We start from the raw sequence: 17,650 nt of genomic DNA, 5'->3' as shown, positions 1-17,650 counted from the left end.
TTTATCCTCAAATAACCACACTGACTCATGGGTGCATTTGCCTGTCAGGCACCGTGTGACTTCTCAAATCTTAGAATTAGACTGGATGCTGTCAACTGTATTCCCTGTTCCTCATTGGTTGGTTGGATGGATTGGAGGGACATGGAAGCCTCCAGAAGTCCAGCTTCCTGGGAATGTGGAGCACATGGAAAGGATGGTAGCATCTCACGCTGAAAACTGTGAATTTTACCTGGAGGTAGAGGTTCCCATGGGGTCTGATGGATTCACTATGCCTTCTAGGATTGTAAAAGATCTTATGGGCTCTCCTGTTTGTTCACTGCCTTGTCCAGGGCACCTCTGCACAGAGTTTGAGAATGGGGGCCATAACTAAAGATTCTGAGACTGAACTCAGAGGGAATAACTGAATAGTGTTTGAGGACCGAATGCCTTGAGTGTACTGTACCCACAGTGCAGCAGAACGTTTTAAGATCAGTCTGGAACAGAGAGGGTGCTATGTCATCCTAGCAAAGTCCGAAAGTGTGTGTGCGCTAAGTCGCTTCCATCGTGTCTGACTCTTTGTGACCCTCTTGACCATAACCCGCCAGACTCCTCTGTCCATGGGATTCTCCAGGCAAGAGTACTAGAGTGGGTTGCCATGCCCTCCTCGAGAGGATCTTCCCGACCCAGGGATCGAACCCACGTCTCTTACATCTCCTGCACTGGCAGGTGGGTTCTTTTACCACTAGTGCCACCTGGGAAGCCCCATTTTGGGCACCAAGGAGTGATTTAACGGAAGAGAATTTTTCCATGGACACAGCTTAGGGCTTGGTTTCAGGATGATTCAAGCACATTACATTTATTTGCACTTTATTTCTATTATTATTACATCAAGTCTACTCAAACCATCAGGCATTAGATCCTGGAGGTAAGGGACCCCTGTCCTAAAGTAAAATGTGATTCCTTCTCTTAAATAAATAGCTCAGTGGAGAAGACATTTCCCCCCTCATTCTTCACGCACTGGTTCTGAGCACCTGGGATATGTCAGCGGACAAAATAGATAAAGATTCTGTCCTCATGAAACTTACATTCTGTCCTCCTTATCTCAATGTCTAGAAGAATGTGGCATATCATAGCCCTAGCAGTCTTTTGTCAAGCAACATGAGAAAGTTATAAAAGGGCTTTTATCTCCTCTGAAGTTCTATTTAATGGCTTATTTTCAAAGATTAGGATTCTGCAGAAAACAGGAATACTTAAGATATTTAGAACCTAATCAGTGACTGAACTAGAGGGAATTATCCTATATTAATGAAAATCAATGATCTATGAATAGGATATTAATGGAGACTGATGATCTATGAATGCAGTGTGGGTGAGGAAGCAGTTCTTGCTAATAGGCTGATTATACTCAGACTGTTGATACAAAACTGAATCGGAATGATGGTTCTGGTAAGTCACCCTCATCCTTGTTTATTCTCAGGAAGTGTTTAATGGCACGTGCTTTGGAATATGGGATATTTGATAGTGTTCTTTAATTTTCTTCATGGCATCTAAGAAATAGCACATGGATTTTTCTATTCTGTCTTGCAGCCTCAGAGAGCAGTATTCACTTCCTAACATATCAGATGAGAAGGAAGAGAGATGCTTCATTTTGTTTAAATCATGAGAGCCATTTCAGAACTGGCTGTAGTGGGAAAGGAGTCACCCAGTACCTTTGTGGGAGAAGCTGGAGCTTTTCCATCATATTCTGAGTCAGCTTTCACCCAACCCATCCCCCCCCATTCAAAAATAAATTAATGAATAAATCACTGCAATAAACATCTTGTGAGATTTAATTTACGACCTGATTGTGGCACCAAAAGTCCCCTAAGCACCATTTTCTGGACTTTGCACTAAAACAAGTTAGCATGAAATGTGGCCTCTATATAAGATGAAAAATAAAAATGATTTTCCCCGCATCAAGGGTTATACATCCATGAGTATAAACCACATCATCCATAATGCACAACTTAAAAATAACCATTGCCTAAGATTTTTATTTATAGCCTGCTAGTCTTCATAGTTTTATATGTCTATGTGCATAATTTAATAAGTAATTTGGCTTACATCCCCCATGTAATTTCTGTCTTTTCATTTATATTATATCCTGCACATTTCTCCAGGTCTCTAAGTATTTTTTCTTTTTTTTTAAGTATTTTTTCTAATACATAGTTTTGACTGCTGTATTTCAGAGTGTGAGTAAGTTTTAGTCACTTAGTTGTGCCCGACTCTTTGTGACACCATGGACTGCAGCCTACCAGGCTCCTCTGTCCATGAGATTTTCCAGGCAAGGATACTGGAGTGGATTGCCATTTCCTTCTCCAGGGGATCTTCCTGATCCAGGGATCGAACCTGGGTCATTTCAGAGTGTAGAGAGCCACAATTTATTTAATTCATTCCACTTATGAATATCTAACTTGTTTTTAATCCTATAAAGTGAGTTTAATGAAATTATCAGAGATTTTAAATTTAGCTATCATAAGGCATTTTTTAAAACACGAAAGTTGATATTAACTGAAATTTACTAGTTCTTTTCTTCATTTATTCATCACATGTTTATTGAGCATTTACTACCTACAAGGGGATGCTGTCCTCTGTGAGAGGCACAAAGGGAATCTACATTTTGAGCCCCAACTTTGCACAGTTTGCATGGAGTTGAGGCCTTTACCTGCAGAAGGGGCTGGACTGTTGGGCTAAGCTGTGTAGGGACAGCTGTGTAAGGACAGCCGCTTTTCAGCCAGGCACTAAGTGACCTGGTCACACTGAACTGTCAACAGCGTGTGCAAAAAACAGTGATACTTGAAGAAGAATTCCTCCTGTCACGAATTTGGTTTAGGATAGGAAAAGAGAGAGAGAGAGAGAGAGAGAGAAAGGAAAGGCAGTTTATCATAGGGCCTGGAAATTAGGAAAATTATTTTAAGAGAACATGCATATTTTCAAATAATCCCTACTGAGAACAGATGCTGAAGCCTGGGAAATGTGTTCTGACTCTGAAGTTTATCTATTAGTATTTGGCCTGTAGCACCGTTGCCATCACTGGAAACTAGTTGACATTGAAATACGGTGCTGGGTCTCAAGTCAGGAGAGCTGATCGCTGCCATCTCCTTTTCGGCTTATTAATTAGGAGTCCTGCACTGGCTGATGTATCTCCCGAGCTCCAAGCTGCCCCATTGGTCAAGCTGGATTTGGGGACAGCTCAAATATTTAAAAAACAATACAACGGCAGACAGAATAAACTGCATAATATCACAAAACTTGGAAGACAGTATTGTGGACAAAAACTCTTAAGTAAGAAAAGCACATACTTTTTGGGGGAATGTATTATGGACTTTATTATTTTTTAAATTTTTATACAAGTTTTAAAGGTTGCTTTCCATTTAGTTATTTCAGAATATTAGCTATTTCCCCCATATTATACAATATATCCTTGAGCCTGTCTTATACCAAATAATTTGTACCTCTCACACCCTGCCCTGTATCACACCTTCCTCCTTACCACCGGTAACCACTGGTTCATTCTCTGTATCTGTGAGTCTGCTTCTTTTTTGTTATCATGAGTAGTTTAGTGTATTTTTTTAGATTCTACATATAAACGATATCATGCAGTATTTGTCTTTCTCTGTCTAACTTATTTCACTTAGCATAAAGCCCTTGAAGACCATCCATGTTGCTGCAAATGACAAAATTCTGTTCCTCTTAATGGCTGAGTAACGTTCCATTGTACATATATGTACCACATCTTCTTTATCTGTCCATCTGTCAATAAACACTTAGGTTGCTTCCGTGTATTTGCAGTTGCAAATAATGCTGCTCTGAACATTGAGGTGTGTGTGTCTTTTTCAATTAGTAGAAAACCACCTGTTTTTAAATGCATCCATTTACAGAATTATTTCAAAAGCCCCTAAATTCTTTGTGAGAATGAATGAAAGAGGGAGAGAGAAAAGGAGGAAAGGAGGAAAAAAGAAGAAAGAGAGGAAGAGAGAGACAAAGTGTCGGAACTAAGAGATGTTAGTGAAGCCTCACTTGGATGGGTGTGGGGGTTGAAGGTCTTCGTGTGATTCTGGACCGGAAGGCAGACACGTCAGTGAGAACACCATTACCCCATTTCCTGGAGATTGTGTTACCGCCTTCTCTGGCAAAGGACACCCACTTAGCGATCTAGTAAGTAAGCCTTTGAGAACTATCAATGGATCCTCTCTGCTTGGTTGAAAGAAAACCTGCTCTAGTCTCCTAAGCAGTTATTTCTGAACTTTTTTTTAATTCTTTTCTCCAGTGAGATGCTAAATCCAGTCTGATCCCAGAGGCTAGGGTGATCAACTCATACCCGTTTGCTCAGATCTTTTCCCATTATGGGCTTCCCTTGTGGCTCAGCTGGTAAAGAATCCTCCTGCAATGTGGGAGACCTGGGTTCGATCCCTGGGTTGGGAAGATCCCCTGGAGAAGGGAAAGGCTACCCACTCCAGTATTCTGGCCTGGAGAATTCCATGGACTGTATAGTCCATGGGGTCACAACGGATCGGACACAACTGAGTGACTTTCACTTCTCTTCACTTTCCCATTTTAGCTCTGAAAGCCCCATGTCTTGGGAACCCTCTCAGTCACAGATATACTGGTACCCTGCCAAAAGCCACATTGAGGGTTTGGATACTGTGATCAATGAATTGGAGGAAAATGGCTTCCTTTTTGAATGCAAAATTTCCAGAATAAGATGCCTTATTTGTAGTCTCTGAAATATGCAGAGAGACCCTTGTGGAGACCAGAGGCATCAGAGATTGGCTGAAGGTCACGCAGTTCAGGAGTGGTGGGGTCCAATTCCACTTTGATTTCCAATTTTGAGTCAAAGCTGTTTTCATTCCCAGCTACTGCCTTTGTTTGCCTGTAGGGGATATGGGCTTCCCTGGTGGCTCAGATGGTAAAGAATCTGCCTGCAATGTGAGAGACCCAGGTTCAGTCCCTGGGTTGGGAAGATCCCCTGGAGTAGGAAATGGCAACTCATTCCAATATTCTTGTTTGGAGAATCCCATGGACAGAGGAGCCTGGTGTGATAACAGTTCTGACTCTGCAGAGTTGGAGACAACCCGAGCGACTAACACACACATAGGGAATATAAACTTAGTTTTGGTTGATGAAGACAGTTAGACATAGAGGCATAAGAAAAATTAAACTCTGGGTCTGTACCAGGATGGTAGGATTATTAAAGAGAAGAAGCTCCCACGCAAATGCAACATTAAACTACTTTCTTATGCACAAGATAAGATTATCTTATTTGATGAAAATTCTATGGTGTATCGCTCCTGCCAGAATGTGGTATGTAAGGTATCAATTGATAAAATCAATTCTGAAATGTTTTTTAGGGTCCAGTTTACAGAAAAGCAAATTATGCTTCACGAGTCAGCATCCATTCAGACTGCAAACATTTGATACGTTTTTCATGTCTATCCAAAACCATAGATGGCCATAAATCCTCAGAAATTGATAAAGATGCTGGAAACTTTGGAAGAAAGATCCAATTTCCTTCAGAAAAGTGGATAGAAGTCCTTTCATATTACAGGTCAATTGCATATTTGTAGCTTTTATTAGCATTTCTAAGTCAGAGCAGAGTGATTCTGCGTGCCTGCAGGAGCGGTACAGCCCCAGCTGGAGTTTTATCATCACCGGGTGATGTATTACTAAGTCTGGCAATGAGGCTTTCAAGAGACGTCTTATTTCTCGTAAGTCCCTATAGAAATAATACCACTCGGTTTCATCCAGAGTAGCTAAAAACTTCCCGAATGGTGAAATCTCTGGGTAGGTCCAAAAAGGTTCTCTAGGTATTGTGACATGCAGACGTTTTCTGAATTAAAATGTCCTTTTGCAAGTATTTATTTGTATATCAATTATTTATCTTTTATTGAGACATGGTTGACTTACAAATTTGTGTCAGTTTCAGTTGTACAACATAATGATTCAGTATTTTTGCAGATTATACTCCATTTTGGATGATTAGAAGATATTGGGTATAATTCCCCATGCTGTACAGTAAATCCTTGAGGCTTATCTGTTTCATGTGTAGTAATTTGCGTGTATGAATCCCATTTGTCCCTCCAGTCCCCCTTTAGTAGCCGCAAGTTTGTTTCTGAGACTGAATTCGTTTCTGTTTTGCATAAATGTTCATTTGCATTATTTTTACATTCTGCATGGAAGATCTGGGGCATGGGTTTGATCCCTGGTTGGTGACCTGGATCCTACATTCTATAGCTAAGACCTGGTCCAGGCAAATAAATAACTATTTTTAAAAAGAAAAAAAAACAAAAAAACTTTGACATCTCCGAAGTCCATCATCTGAGAAGGACAATAATCCAACTCATAGTTATTGAAAAGATGCAAGCAACTCAATGTTGTAATGCATTAAAAAAGTTAATTATGTTTTCTGTTAGTAAACCCTTACAAGTTAGATTCTTTTTTCCCCTCCCTGAACCCAAAATAACTGTAAGCTCACAGTGGAATGTGCTAATAGCTGAGGCTGTGTATCTTAAAATAGTGATAGTCCCATCTTTTCAGTTTAGATAAGCAACATCTGCTCTATAGTGTTTGTCTTTTGGTCTAAAAAAATATTGTACTTTCAACTTCTATTTTAGCAGATTTGGGTTGAAAATAACCTCTCACAATAAACATAGTAACTGATAATAAAATTAGCATGACTTTGTCAATTGATATAATCTATGCAACTGATGGATCTGCTTCTATCACTTTGGCAAATCCCTTATTTATTAGTTATATCCATTTATAGCACACAGATGTCTAATTCATTCATTTCAAGTCCTGATTGTTCAATGTTTACTTGAAGTTTTGGCTTTGGTTAATAAATCATTTCTTGACCTCCAAGAGTTTATTTAAAAACAAAAACAGAACCTTTCTTTCCTCCTAAAGAGTGGTCTCCTGAACTATCAGATGAAACCATAACAGACTGCAATCTCTGACCGCAATAAACTAGGAACTTTTAATTGTAGCCCAGGTTCAAAAGCAAAATGTTCAACCCCTCCCAGGTGATCTAACGCTCCGTCAAGGATGAGGACCACTGAATCCTAATTCAGTGCTTTCCAAATTTAATTTGCATGAGTCACCTGAAGCTCTCATAAATGTAGGCTCTCATCCAGTGGTCCAGGGCTGAGCCTGAAATTTGCATCTTCAATAAACTACAGGTGATGTTGGTGTTTTCAGTCCATGAAGCACACTCATGAAGTAAATGGCTTTAAGTGGCTTCGGCCTTCTTGGCTGTTAATGATACCCTGGCCCTCAAGATTCTTCAGTCAAGGTCTTTTCTGTTCTCTTTCATGCACTTTCCCCAGTTCTTGGATTATTGAGCTCTAGAATGAACGTGAGACTCTTCCATCTTCAGCTACCAAGGAGGCATGCACTCAGGAAGGGACTAACCTGGCTTGTGGTTCTCTCCGGTTTTTTTTCTCCCCAGCCACGCCTCTGAGCTCACTTAAACCTCCGAGGGTGGACACTGCTCCAGTGGTTCCATCTCCCTATCAAAGAAGAGATTCAGACAGATACTGTGGACTCTGTGCAGCCTGGTTCAACAATCCTCTGATGGCCCAGCAGCATTACGATGGTAAGAAGCACAAAAAGAATGCGGCAAGAGTTGCTTTGTTAGAGCAGCTGGGGACAACTCTGGATATGGGCGAACTAAGAGGTAAGAGAAACTTCTATTTTTTGCCATGGAACTGGGCTTTCTGAGAAAGGGTGGTGTTTTCACAAATTAGGATGATTCTTCTTATCGCTTTGCTTACTAAGGACAATTCTAGGCTTCTCCGAAAACAATAGAAGAAAATGGAAATGGACATAAAATTACATTTTGCCATCTCCTTTCTTTCAAAGTATTTAGGGTCGTCAGATTTTGATTGACTGTGTTTCAGATCAGAGCTGTCCATCCGTGAACCAGAGTTTTTCCTTCTGCCTTATCTTTAAGCACCTTATCAAATAAATGCTTTTGTACATGAATTGTAAGGGAGCAGATGCAACAAAGGCCAAATGCCATTATCTTTGTTTTAAATTTGTGTGCTTTTATGAAGTCAGCTGAAACAAAGCCAACTGTTGACTCTATTTCATGGCTTGAAGTAAGCCCAAGACCTTTGCATGCATGTTAGGAAGTTGAGGTAAGACAGTGCTGTGGACCAGTGTGGAATCAATACTTGGCTCCTTCCATTCCCCCACCTGCCACATATTGTCTGTTGCTGGGAAACCACAGAGCATTAGAAGTCCATGTGAGATTTTACAGAAGCTGTGAAGTGGAGACTTGTAAGTCATAGGATGAGGATCAGTCCTATGGATTCCTAAGGAAGCCAGAAAGCAATCTGTGCGACCTAGTAGAGTATTGGATCGTCAGCGACCACTCAAGCAGTTTAGGATCACCTACACAGTTTTGATCAGCTGATGTTGGCCTTGTAGAAGTAGAAGTGCATTTTCTCAGAAACATAATTCTACAAAGGGTGTTCTACTGTATCTCAGATATTTAATGGGTTAGATACTCTTTTAGGGACTGACCTGGGGATCATCCATCCTCATAACTGTAATAACAGAATTTGCAAATCACTTTTGAGAATGCAACCTGGGTTTAAATTGGGTTTGGTTTGTGGAGCCTACAATTCTTATCACTCTGATTGGGCTATGAGCCTTTAAGAGGATGAACCCAGAACATGTCTAGATCAAATAAGTGGAATAGAAGATCATGCTGAGTGAGCTGAGAGGAAGAACGGGTCACTTCTAACTGTGTTGGTTGGGGAAGACTTCACTAAAGAAAGGGACTTGTGTTGGAACTAGAAATGTGGGTGGCATTTTAACAGATGAGAAGGCATTCCCTTTGAGCAGAACCATGCACATTCTGGTAAAAGAGAGGAATGCGTAAGTGGTAACTGACAAATAAGCACATTATAATGGAGGAATCCTGTGATACGGCATAGATTTAAGATTGGAGGTCCATTAGGACATCTATGGAGCCTGATGAGAGACTGAGTTTTCCAAGATACATGATTAAAAGCAAGAAATAAGAGCAAAGAGCAAAACCACTTTATTTTTGTGTAGGTCTTGTAGCTAAAGAGAACCAGCGTGGAGCTTAATATTTTGGTGTGTTGGATAATCACATCGCAGATGCTTTTGAATGGTTGGTCCTGTTGCTGTCTGTTGGGGAATTGCTTGTGTTCTCAGTCTCTGCCTTGTTAAAAAATACAGGAGGAGTATTTTTTAGCTGAAGGCCTCTCCACAACTCGCTGTTCCTGGCAGATAACAAGTGTGCTCAGTGACTCCTTCATGGCAGGCACTGAAGGAGAAAAAGAAGGCCTTATTTATGTTTTGTGCCAGATACTATGATTTGGAGAAGAATGATTCCTAGAGCACATTCTTCTTGTCTGTTTTGAATTATCAGGGCTGCCTCTTTTATGTACAACCACATCTTAATGACTTGGGTGTCTGAATTCTGTAACATTTGAGTGGTTGGTCTTTTTATACAGAAGACAAAAAGAGCTGCTCCAGGACTTGATAACTCAGTGTGGTTCTGACTCAGTAGCACACGAAATGGGATTTGCATTGAACACAGTGTCCTTGAAACCAACCTTACCACTCACCCCAGGTGACATCTTGATATATATGCTTTCAGGCATTAAATATTGCAAAAGCTTGGGGAATAAAGCAATGATGATAACCCAGCAAGTTTTAAAACACACACACACGCGCACTGTCTGCTATTTCTGGAAATCTTCTAGTGCGTGATCCATCAATTAACAAAAGATAAAATGTGAATCAGTAAACACAGGCATATCTATGACTTTTTAAAAAACGTTGTCAAGCATCTAGAGGATGACATGGCAACGTCACAGGCTTTCTCTCTTTCTTAGCACTTCTCAGATTTTAGACACCACATTTACCCATTTAATTTGGTTTTCCTGATTTCTCCCTACCCCTATAGACTGTTAGCAACTTAAAAGCAGGGATCCATGTCTGTTTTGCCCACTGATATATTCAGAAATACCTAGAACAGTGACAGATACAGAGTAGGTACTCAATGATTGCTGGATGAATGAATAAATAGAGAAAGCAGGATTTAAATAAATCATTGAAAATTCTGCATTTTAAACACAGCACTTTCATTTCTAAAAGGATCCCGATTGAATATTTTTACAAGAAATTACTTATGATTTTTTTTGTCTAACTGAAAAAAATGACATATATTTTATATATGGTGAAATGCAGAGATACTGTGTTATATAGTTCATTGAATTTTAACCATGCAAATACCTGTGTAACCCACACTCCTATTAACATCCATAACTTTTCCATCATGACATCGTTGCCATGTACCCCTTCGCAGTCAACCCTAACCTCCCATTCCAGATTCCCAGCAACTTTTCTTCTTTGGTTCACCATAGCTTAGTTTTGCTTGTTCTAAAACTTTGTATAAATGACCATGGAAAGTATGCATGTTTCTGGATCTAGTTTCTGATATTGCTTTGAAATGGATCCACTAGTTGCATAGAAAGCAAGTAGCTTCTTGCTCTTTATCACTGAGTGGATTTCTTCTAGACAGAAATCCTGCATTTGGCTTATGCATTCATCTCTCTTTTTTTTTTTGGGTAGGGGGCGGGTGGTATGTTGAATAAAGCTTTCCTGAACATTATTTTTGTTGTTGACAGATGTTTTTTCTTCTGTTGTTAAATATCTCAGAGTACAATTGTTGGGTCATAAGTTGGGTGCATTTTTAACTGTATAAGAAACTGCCAAAATGTTTTCCAAGTAGCTGCATTGTTTTGCACACCCTAAAGCAATGTACATGAATTCCCCATCCTCACCACATTTGTCTTTCAAATAATAGCCATTCTAGTGGGTGTAGGAGAGCATGTCACTATTAATTTAATTTGTGTTTCCTTGTAGGCTAATAGTGTCAAACATTTTTAAATGTTGGTCATTTGTATATCTACATTTGTGAATTGTCTGTTCATGTCTTTTGCCAATTAAAAAAAAAATTGGTTGCCTGCCTTTTTATTACTGAGTAGTAAGTCGAAGGTATCCATATATTATCAATACAAATATACCCATTATGAATATTTTGTCTTAGCCTATGTCTTGGCTGTTCATTTTCTTAAATAATGTCTGGTAAGCAGACATTACTGAATTAGGAAAGTCTAGGTGGCTCAGACGGTAAAGTGTCTGCCTGCAATGCGGGAGACCCAGGTTCAATCCCTGGGTTGGGAAGGTCCCCTGGAGAAGGAAATGGTAACCCACTCCAGTACTCGTCCCTGGAAAATTCCATGGACTGAGGAGCCTGGTAGGCTACAGTCCATGGGGTCGCAGAGTCAGACATGACTGAGCATCTGAACAACAAAACAAGACGAGCTTGGTCATATCATTCAGTGACCTTCCTCCACTTTCAGGTCACCTAGGGTACCTGGGCAGGGGCCTTGAGCTTGGGGGCTTCTCTAAGAAGGAAAAGCACTCTAGGTTAAAAAACTGAAGAGTTTCCAAAGGCAAACAGTGCAGCTATTGCTGTGTGACAGTTACCTCAAAACTTCGTGACTTAAAAAATTGTAGACCTTTATTATCTCCGGGGGTTTCCAGGAGGCGATTTGGGAGTGGCTTGACTGGGTGATCCTGACTTGAGATTTCTCATCCCTGTGTAGCTGAGATTTCAGCCTGGGCTGCGGTTCTGCTTTGAAAGGTGGTTCATTCCATTACAGAAAGCAGAGTAGTGCTTGCTGGTCCCTGGGGGCGAGGGGAATGAGTCGACTACAGTGGGACCGCAAGAGGGCATTTGGGGTCGTGGAACTTTCTGGATCTTGATACGGCTATGTGGCTGTATGTGTCTGTTTGTCAAAACTCATGTAACTGTATCCAAGGAGACAGTGACATGTCAGTTTCAAGAGTCAAATTAAAAAAGAAATATAAGGTGACTCACTCATGTGATGCAGGAGACCTCGGCTTTTCTCTTCGTGGGCCTCTCCCAGTAATTTTGAAGGTGCCCACGCTGTGGTTACTGGCTTCCCATGGAGCCTCAAGTGGAGGCCATTCTTTTTAGGATGCTCCAAGGTCACGTGGTCTTGCTTCCATTACTTTTTATAGGCTAGAAGTCAATGGTGGTGGTGGTGGTTTAGTTGCTAAATCGTGTCTGACTCTTGTAATCCCATGGTCTGTATAGCCCTCCAGGCTCCTCTGTCCATGGGATTTCCCAGGCAAGAATACTGGAATGGGCTGCCATTTCCTTCTCCAGGGGAATCTTCCAAACCTCAGGGGTCGAACTCATGTTTCTTGGGTCTCCTGCATTGGCAAGAAGTTTCTTTACCACTGAGCCACCAGGGAAGCCCTAGAAGTCAATGCCAGTGACTGTTCAAGTGGTGGTAGGGAATTCACCTCTGTCCCTGAAGAGAGGGTTATGAGAGAACACGTGGACACTATTAAACCACCACAGTCATAATGCAGGCAAATGACTGATCCATGTGACAAATTGCACACTTGTTGACTTTGGAGTGAAAAACATCTCACCCACAGGTGGAATTAATATGTACAAAAAACACGTCAAGTCATGGATTTTGTTTTAAACAAATCTAACAGAGATTTCTGCCTGTTCTCACGAGAACCAGAGCAACAGAAAATAGTTTCTCTGAGGTCCTCTGCCCAGGACTTGATGGATGTCATGGGTGGAACTGACAGAGACAGGGCAGGTTGCTTAAGCATCTCCATGTGAGTTTTCAACAATCCTTTATTCATCTGACACCCATTCTCCCTTAGGGCATGGCCACTCCAATACCTTTGGGGATTCCAGAGATTTGGGAGCCAAATTATTAATTACTGGAGTTTCCAGCTGTTTTAGGGGCACCCAGGCTCCCTGTGAGATGATGGACCCAGACCTTCTGATCAGTGACTCGAGGTCCAGATTTTAGAAACAGACAGCTGGTTATCTGTCACTTCGGTATTTCCTCTTTGACGCCTTCTTTTACTTGTTCATTTCTTTCCCACTTCATTCCACTAACACTGAATACCTGCTAGGTACCAGGCATGAAGTACTGGAAATACTGCAGGGAATGAGAAGATAAGGTTCCTATCTTGAGAAGAAGCAGGAAACAAAATATGTTTAGCTGATGACAAGCACGAATGGGAGGGCGGTAGTTTCCTTTAGATGGGAAGGTTAGTGACAGCCACCCGGAGAAGCTGATATGTTGAACTGTGACCTGTGAAGGAGGCGAAGGATCCCAACATGAAGCACCTGCTCCTTCAAGCAGAGGTGTTGGCAGATGCAAAGGTCCTGTGGTAGGCAGAGGGCCTGAAGCTAATGACAGGAGAGGGGTAAAAAGTGAGACTGGATTTAGGTGAGGTCACACTGCATAGATCCTAGCAGGTTGTTGGAAGAAGCTGTGATTTATTCTAAGTGCACAGAGGTGTTTGCAGCTCATCTTCCTTGTGCGTTCAAATGTTCCACCTTTCCTCAGGGTCCCCCCTACAGTGTTGGTGGGAATGTAAATTGTGCAACCGCTATGGAGAACAGTATGGAGGCTCCTTAATAAACTAAAAATAGAGATAATGTAAGATGCAGCCATCCCACTTCTGGGCATATACCCTGAGAAAACTGTAATTTAAAAAAAACACGCACCCCAAATATTTATTCCAGCATTATTTACAATAGCTAGGACATGGAAGCAACCTAGATGAATGCTATGCTATAGTAAGTCACTTCAGTCGTGTCCGACTCTGTGCGACCCCATAGATGGCAGCCCACCAGGCTCCCCCGTCCCTGGGATTCTCCAGGCAAGAACACTGGAGTGGGTTGCCATTTCCTCCTCCAATGCATGAAAGTGAAAAGTGAAAGTGAAGTTGCTCAGTTGTGTCCGACTCTTAGCGACCCCATGGATTGCAGCCTAACAGGCTCCTCCATCCATGGGATTTTCCAGGCAAGAGTACTGGAGTGCCTTCTCCGACCTAGATGAATATCAACATATGAATGGATAAAGAAGATGTGGTGTGTATGTGTGTGTGTGTGTGTGGTGGAACAATACTCAGTGATTAAAAAAAAAGGAATGGAGTTGTGCCATTTGCAGAGATGTGGATGGATATAGAAATTGTCATACAAAGTGAAGTAAGTCAGAAAGGTAAAAACAAAACCATATATCAGTGCATTAATGGATCTAGAAAAATGGTAAAGGTGAACTTATTTGCAAAGCAGAAATGGACAACATAGAGAACAAACATGGACATCAAGTGGGGAAGGAGTTGGGATGAATAGGGAGATGGTGACTGATACGTGTACACTATTGATACTGTGTATAAGATAAGTAGCGAGAACCCTATGTCTCACCTTTCTATACTTTAGGGCTTGGTTCACTTCCACTGTGGGTCACAGGCTCTTCCTTCTGTCGAAGAACAGGTCCTGCTCCTGTCATTCCTGGGAATGTACCCTGGGATCAAGTGAGCCTTGAAGGATACTGAAAGATGTGCAGGTCAGGCCACCTAGTGCTGCGCTCCAGGCAGAAGATGGAATCCCCACAGAGAACCAGGGAACCATGGGAACCAGGGACAGCAGCGCCCCCTGGAGGAGATGTGTGGGGTGGTTGCAGCTTGCCTGCTGCGTGCTAAGTTGCTTCAGTCGTGTCCGACTCTGTGCAACCTCGTGGACTGTAAGCGCCTCTGTTCGTGGGATCCTCCAGGCAAGAATACTGGAGTGGGATCCTCCTCCAGGAGATCTTCCCAACCCAGGGATCGAACTTTGATCTCTTACATCTCCTGCATTTTAGGCAGGTCCTTTACCGCTAGTGCTACCTGGTAAGCCCCAAATAAATTATGGTGAGAAAAAAAAAATTCAGAACAGTGATTGTCTCAGGGCTGGTGAGGAGCACCAAGTGAGAGGAGCTTAAGGCCACATTTAGGGTTAATGGGAGAAGTGGCCAGAGAAAGTCAGATCACCGTGACAGTCAAATACGGAACCCTGAGGGCTATCGGGAGTAACTTAGACCTCTGTCATGAAAATGACATGTTTGTATTTGTGGTTTTGAAAGAGATGTCTATACACAGCAACAAGGCAGCTGGATTAGAAGGGAGGTGATTGGGAGGCAGGGAATTTTTTACTGGGAAGCTTCTAATTTAATCTAATGAGAAATTGCATCAACTTGAACAAAAGGAAGCAGTGGCAGGGAGGATATCAGTAAAGGCAAAAAATGAGAAAGGAATTGGATGTGAATTCAACAAAGTTTGGAGGCCAGCTGGTCCTCCAGAGCCGTGGACAGCTGTCCCTTCCATGTGGAGGCAAATCCTGCCCACGACTGACTCTTAACTAGCCAGGCTGGGTACCCAGATATCATCAGAAACTTCTGCTGAAGTGTGAACTGTGGGCTGGGCATTTGGTGTTACCTGCCATGATGCTTATGATCTCGGAGAGACAGCAGTAAGCAGTCCCGAGGAGAGATCTTAATTCCCTGTCCAGGATTTGAACCTGTGTAGCCTGGATGAAAACCAGGAATCCTAGCTGCAAGATCACCAGGGGCCAGAGGCTAGAAGCAAAGCGGCCCTGCTCTTTTTCCCCATTTGAAAGTGGAAGTATTTCAGCGAGGCAAACACTGTAAAAAACAGGTACGAGTTTATTATTAGAGCCACAGCATAACAAATGGGAGAGCACACGGAGAAACAGTTTATTTAAGATGGAAGCTAGGCAGAAATACACACCCGGAAAGGAGAGCAGGCGTTCCGAGTGAGGAGCTCAGTAAAGAGGTGATTTAAATCACTTAGATGGGACAGTCCTTCTGGGTCTTTGTGTACCTTTGGCCAATTATTAATACCTGTTTCATCTTTTCACTCCTGACGGGGCCTAGGACCCTCCCCAATAGGCATGTGCAACTTTTTGCTAAGATGGATCCCACCACAGAGGCCTGTGGGTGCATGCCCACACTTATTATGGGGTGGCACCTCCTCCCTTTTTGACCCCCAAGAAGCCTTCTGTGCATGTGCAGACAGGGACTTTTTCCTTGACCTCAGGAGTGAGCACCATATCTCTTTACTTCAGCAGAGCTCAGCTTCTGCCTCTAGCTTTGTCCTTGGAGTGTCTGGCTGAGAACAAAATTTCAGCTTTACTCCACTTGACAATCAATCACCAGTTGTCCAGTCCAGGGGCCCGTCTGTCTCCTACCTCACTTTTAACCCATTCATGGACTTATTATTCTTTGCATCACCTACAGTATCCAGAACAATGTATCCTTGATGGAAGGTCCTGAGTGGTGGCCACGCACTTGAGTGGCCTTACACTTGTTAAGCAATCCCACTTTTCTCTGGTGCTCTCAGGATTGTGGGTCTCAGATGGATGACTGAACATTTCCCAGTGCTGAATTTTTGATTAAAAAAATTCCTATGTTAAGTGAGGTGTCTTTTTATTCCATTTAAGAAGTGAAAACTAAAGCCTTAGTTCTTTCCTCTTAGAAATATTTTCAATCTTGGAGAACTGTATGCATTTTATCTAGTTGAGAATCAGCAGAAAATAGGACCTTTAAGCAGATATGATAATTATAGAACATAATTCTAAATTGAATGGTAGGGGAAGAGGTGCCAGAAGAAAATGCTCAGCTTAGATTACACCTGGTTATTTTTGCATTATTATTTTTAATGTGTTTTGACACCTCAGCTGTTGCATCTAGACTCACTCTGATCTTCAGAGCCCACATTTTGGGTTAGATAATTAAACTGCTTAAATGGCTCATGTTCCTGTCATACTACTGGCATGGAAAAATAGGGTGATATGGAAGAAATCATTTTCATTCAGTCATTCATTCATTCATGCTTACTAAGTACCTATTATGTACCAGGCTCTGTGCCTAAAATTACATGGAATATTCAAATGTCTGTGACTCATCCTCTCACCTCAAAGAGTTTAAAGTCTTGAGAACAAGGGGAAGAGCTAAATAATATGTTTATTAAAATAAATATAACACAAAATATGAAAACAAAAAACAGAGCTTAAAAGCCAAACCAGTATGAAGTTTTGGAGAATTGAAAATAGAGGAATGATGACTTCCAACCTGGAGTCAGCATCAGGACACGTGGAAACTGATGACCAGTTTCTTGAGAGCAGAGGACCAGCGTGACTAAAGGTGCAGAGGGGTGGCAGAAGTGTGAGCACCATTAGCAGTCAAGTTCAGTGGAATTAGATGTGTGAGTGAGATGAAGCTGAGAAGATAAATTGGAACCAAATTATAAATATCTTCCATGTCAGGCAAAGCTGAACTGTATTTGCTAGCCATGACATTTTTTTTTCTAAGTAGGAAGATGACTGGCTTCATCTGTGCTTTCCGAGGATTGCTGTGTGATGGATTGGAGTAGGGGGATTCGGGAGGCTGGGAAACTAAATAGAATCGATGCAGAGGGCACTGTGAAGGCTTGAGGGGCCTGAGGTCCAGCAGGGGGAGGGGAGAAATGGGCCCCCTGAAAGATAACACATATTTCTCTTTGCATGGTTCAGTAGACTCTACCTTCCCCACCCCAGTCAAATGAAGAGGGATCAGAGCATTAGAATTCTGAAAGACACCCTGGCAAGGCCTTGGGAACACTAATAGGAAAAATAGAAATTTAATGAGTAATGTGAATAATAAGTGAAATTTTTGTTCACCCTCAAATCCAGCAAGAAATGTAG

The 17,650-nt window shown here is 41.8% G+C and overlaps 1 protein-coding gene across 12 annotated transcripts in view; it reads left to right on the top strand.

Moving 5' to 3' along the window:
• The window catches only part of ZMAT4 (zinc finger matrin-type 4), a 377,855-nt gene that overhangs the window by 229,825 nt on the left and 130,380 nt on the right, over nucleotides 1-17,650 (top strand). For 8 of the 12 annotated variants that reach the window (XM_086379836.1, XM_086379828.1, XM_086379827.1 and 5 more), the window contains exon 5: nucleotides 7,466-7,693. In XM_086379836.1, coding sequence (XP_086235962.1) covers nucleotides 7,466-7,693 — 228 coding nt within the window. Of the gene's footprint in view, nucleotides 1-1,566; nucleotides 1,795-7,168; nucleotides 7,310-7,465; nucleotides 7,694-14,404; nucleotides 17,580-17,650 lie in introns of those variants that run through there. The other 4 variants (XM_086379839.1, XM_086379838.1, XM_086379834.1 and 1 more) reach the window with 3 other exon arrangements.

Source organism: Bos grunniens, chromosome 27, assembly GCF_055505025.1.
Source record: "Bos grunniens cultivar Pamir isolate PY7600 chromosome 27, Bosgru_T2T1.0, whole genome shotgun sequence".
In the NCBI taxonomy this organism is placed as follows: domain Eukaryota; kingdom Metazoa; phylum Chordata; class Mammalia; order Artiodactyla; family Bovidae; genus Bos; species Bos grunniens.
The sequence above is the reverse complement of the archived record's forward strand: the minus strand, read 5'-3'. Positions and strand labels throughout refer to the sequence as shown.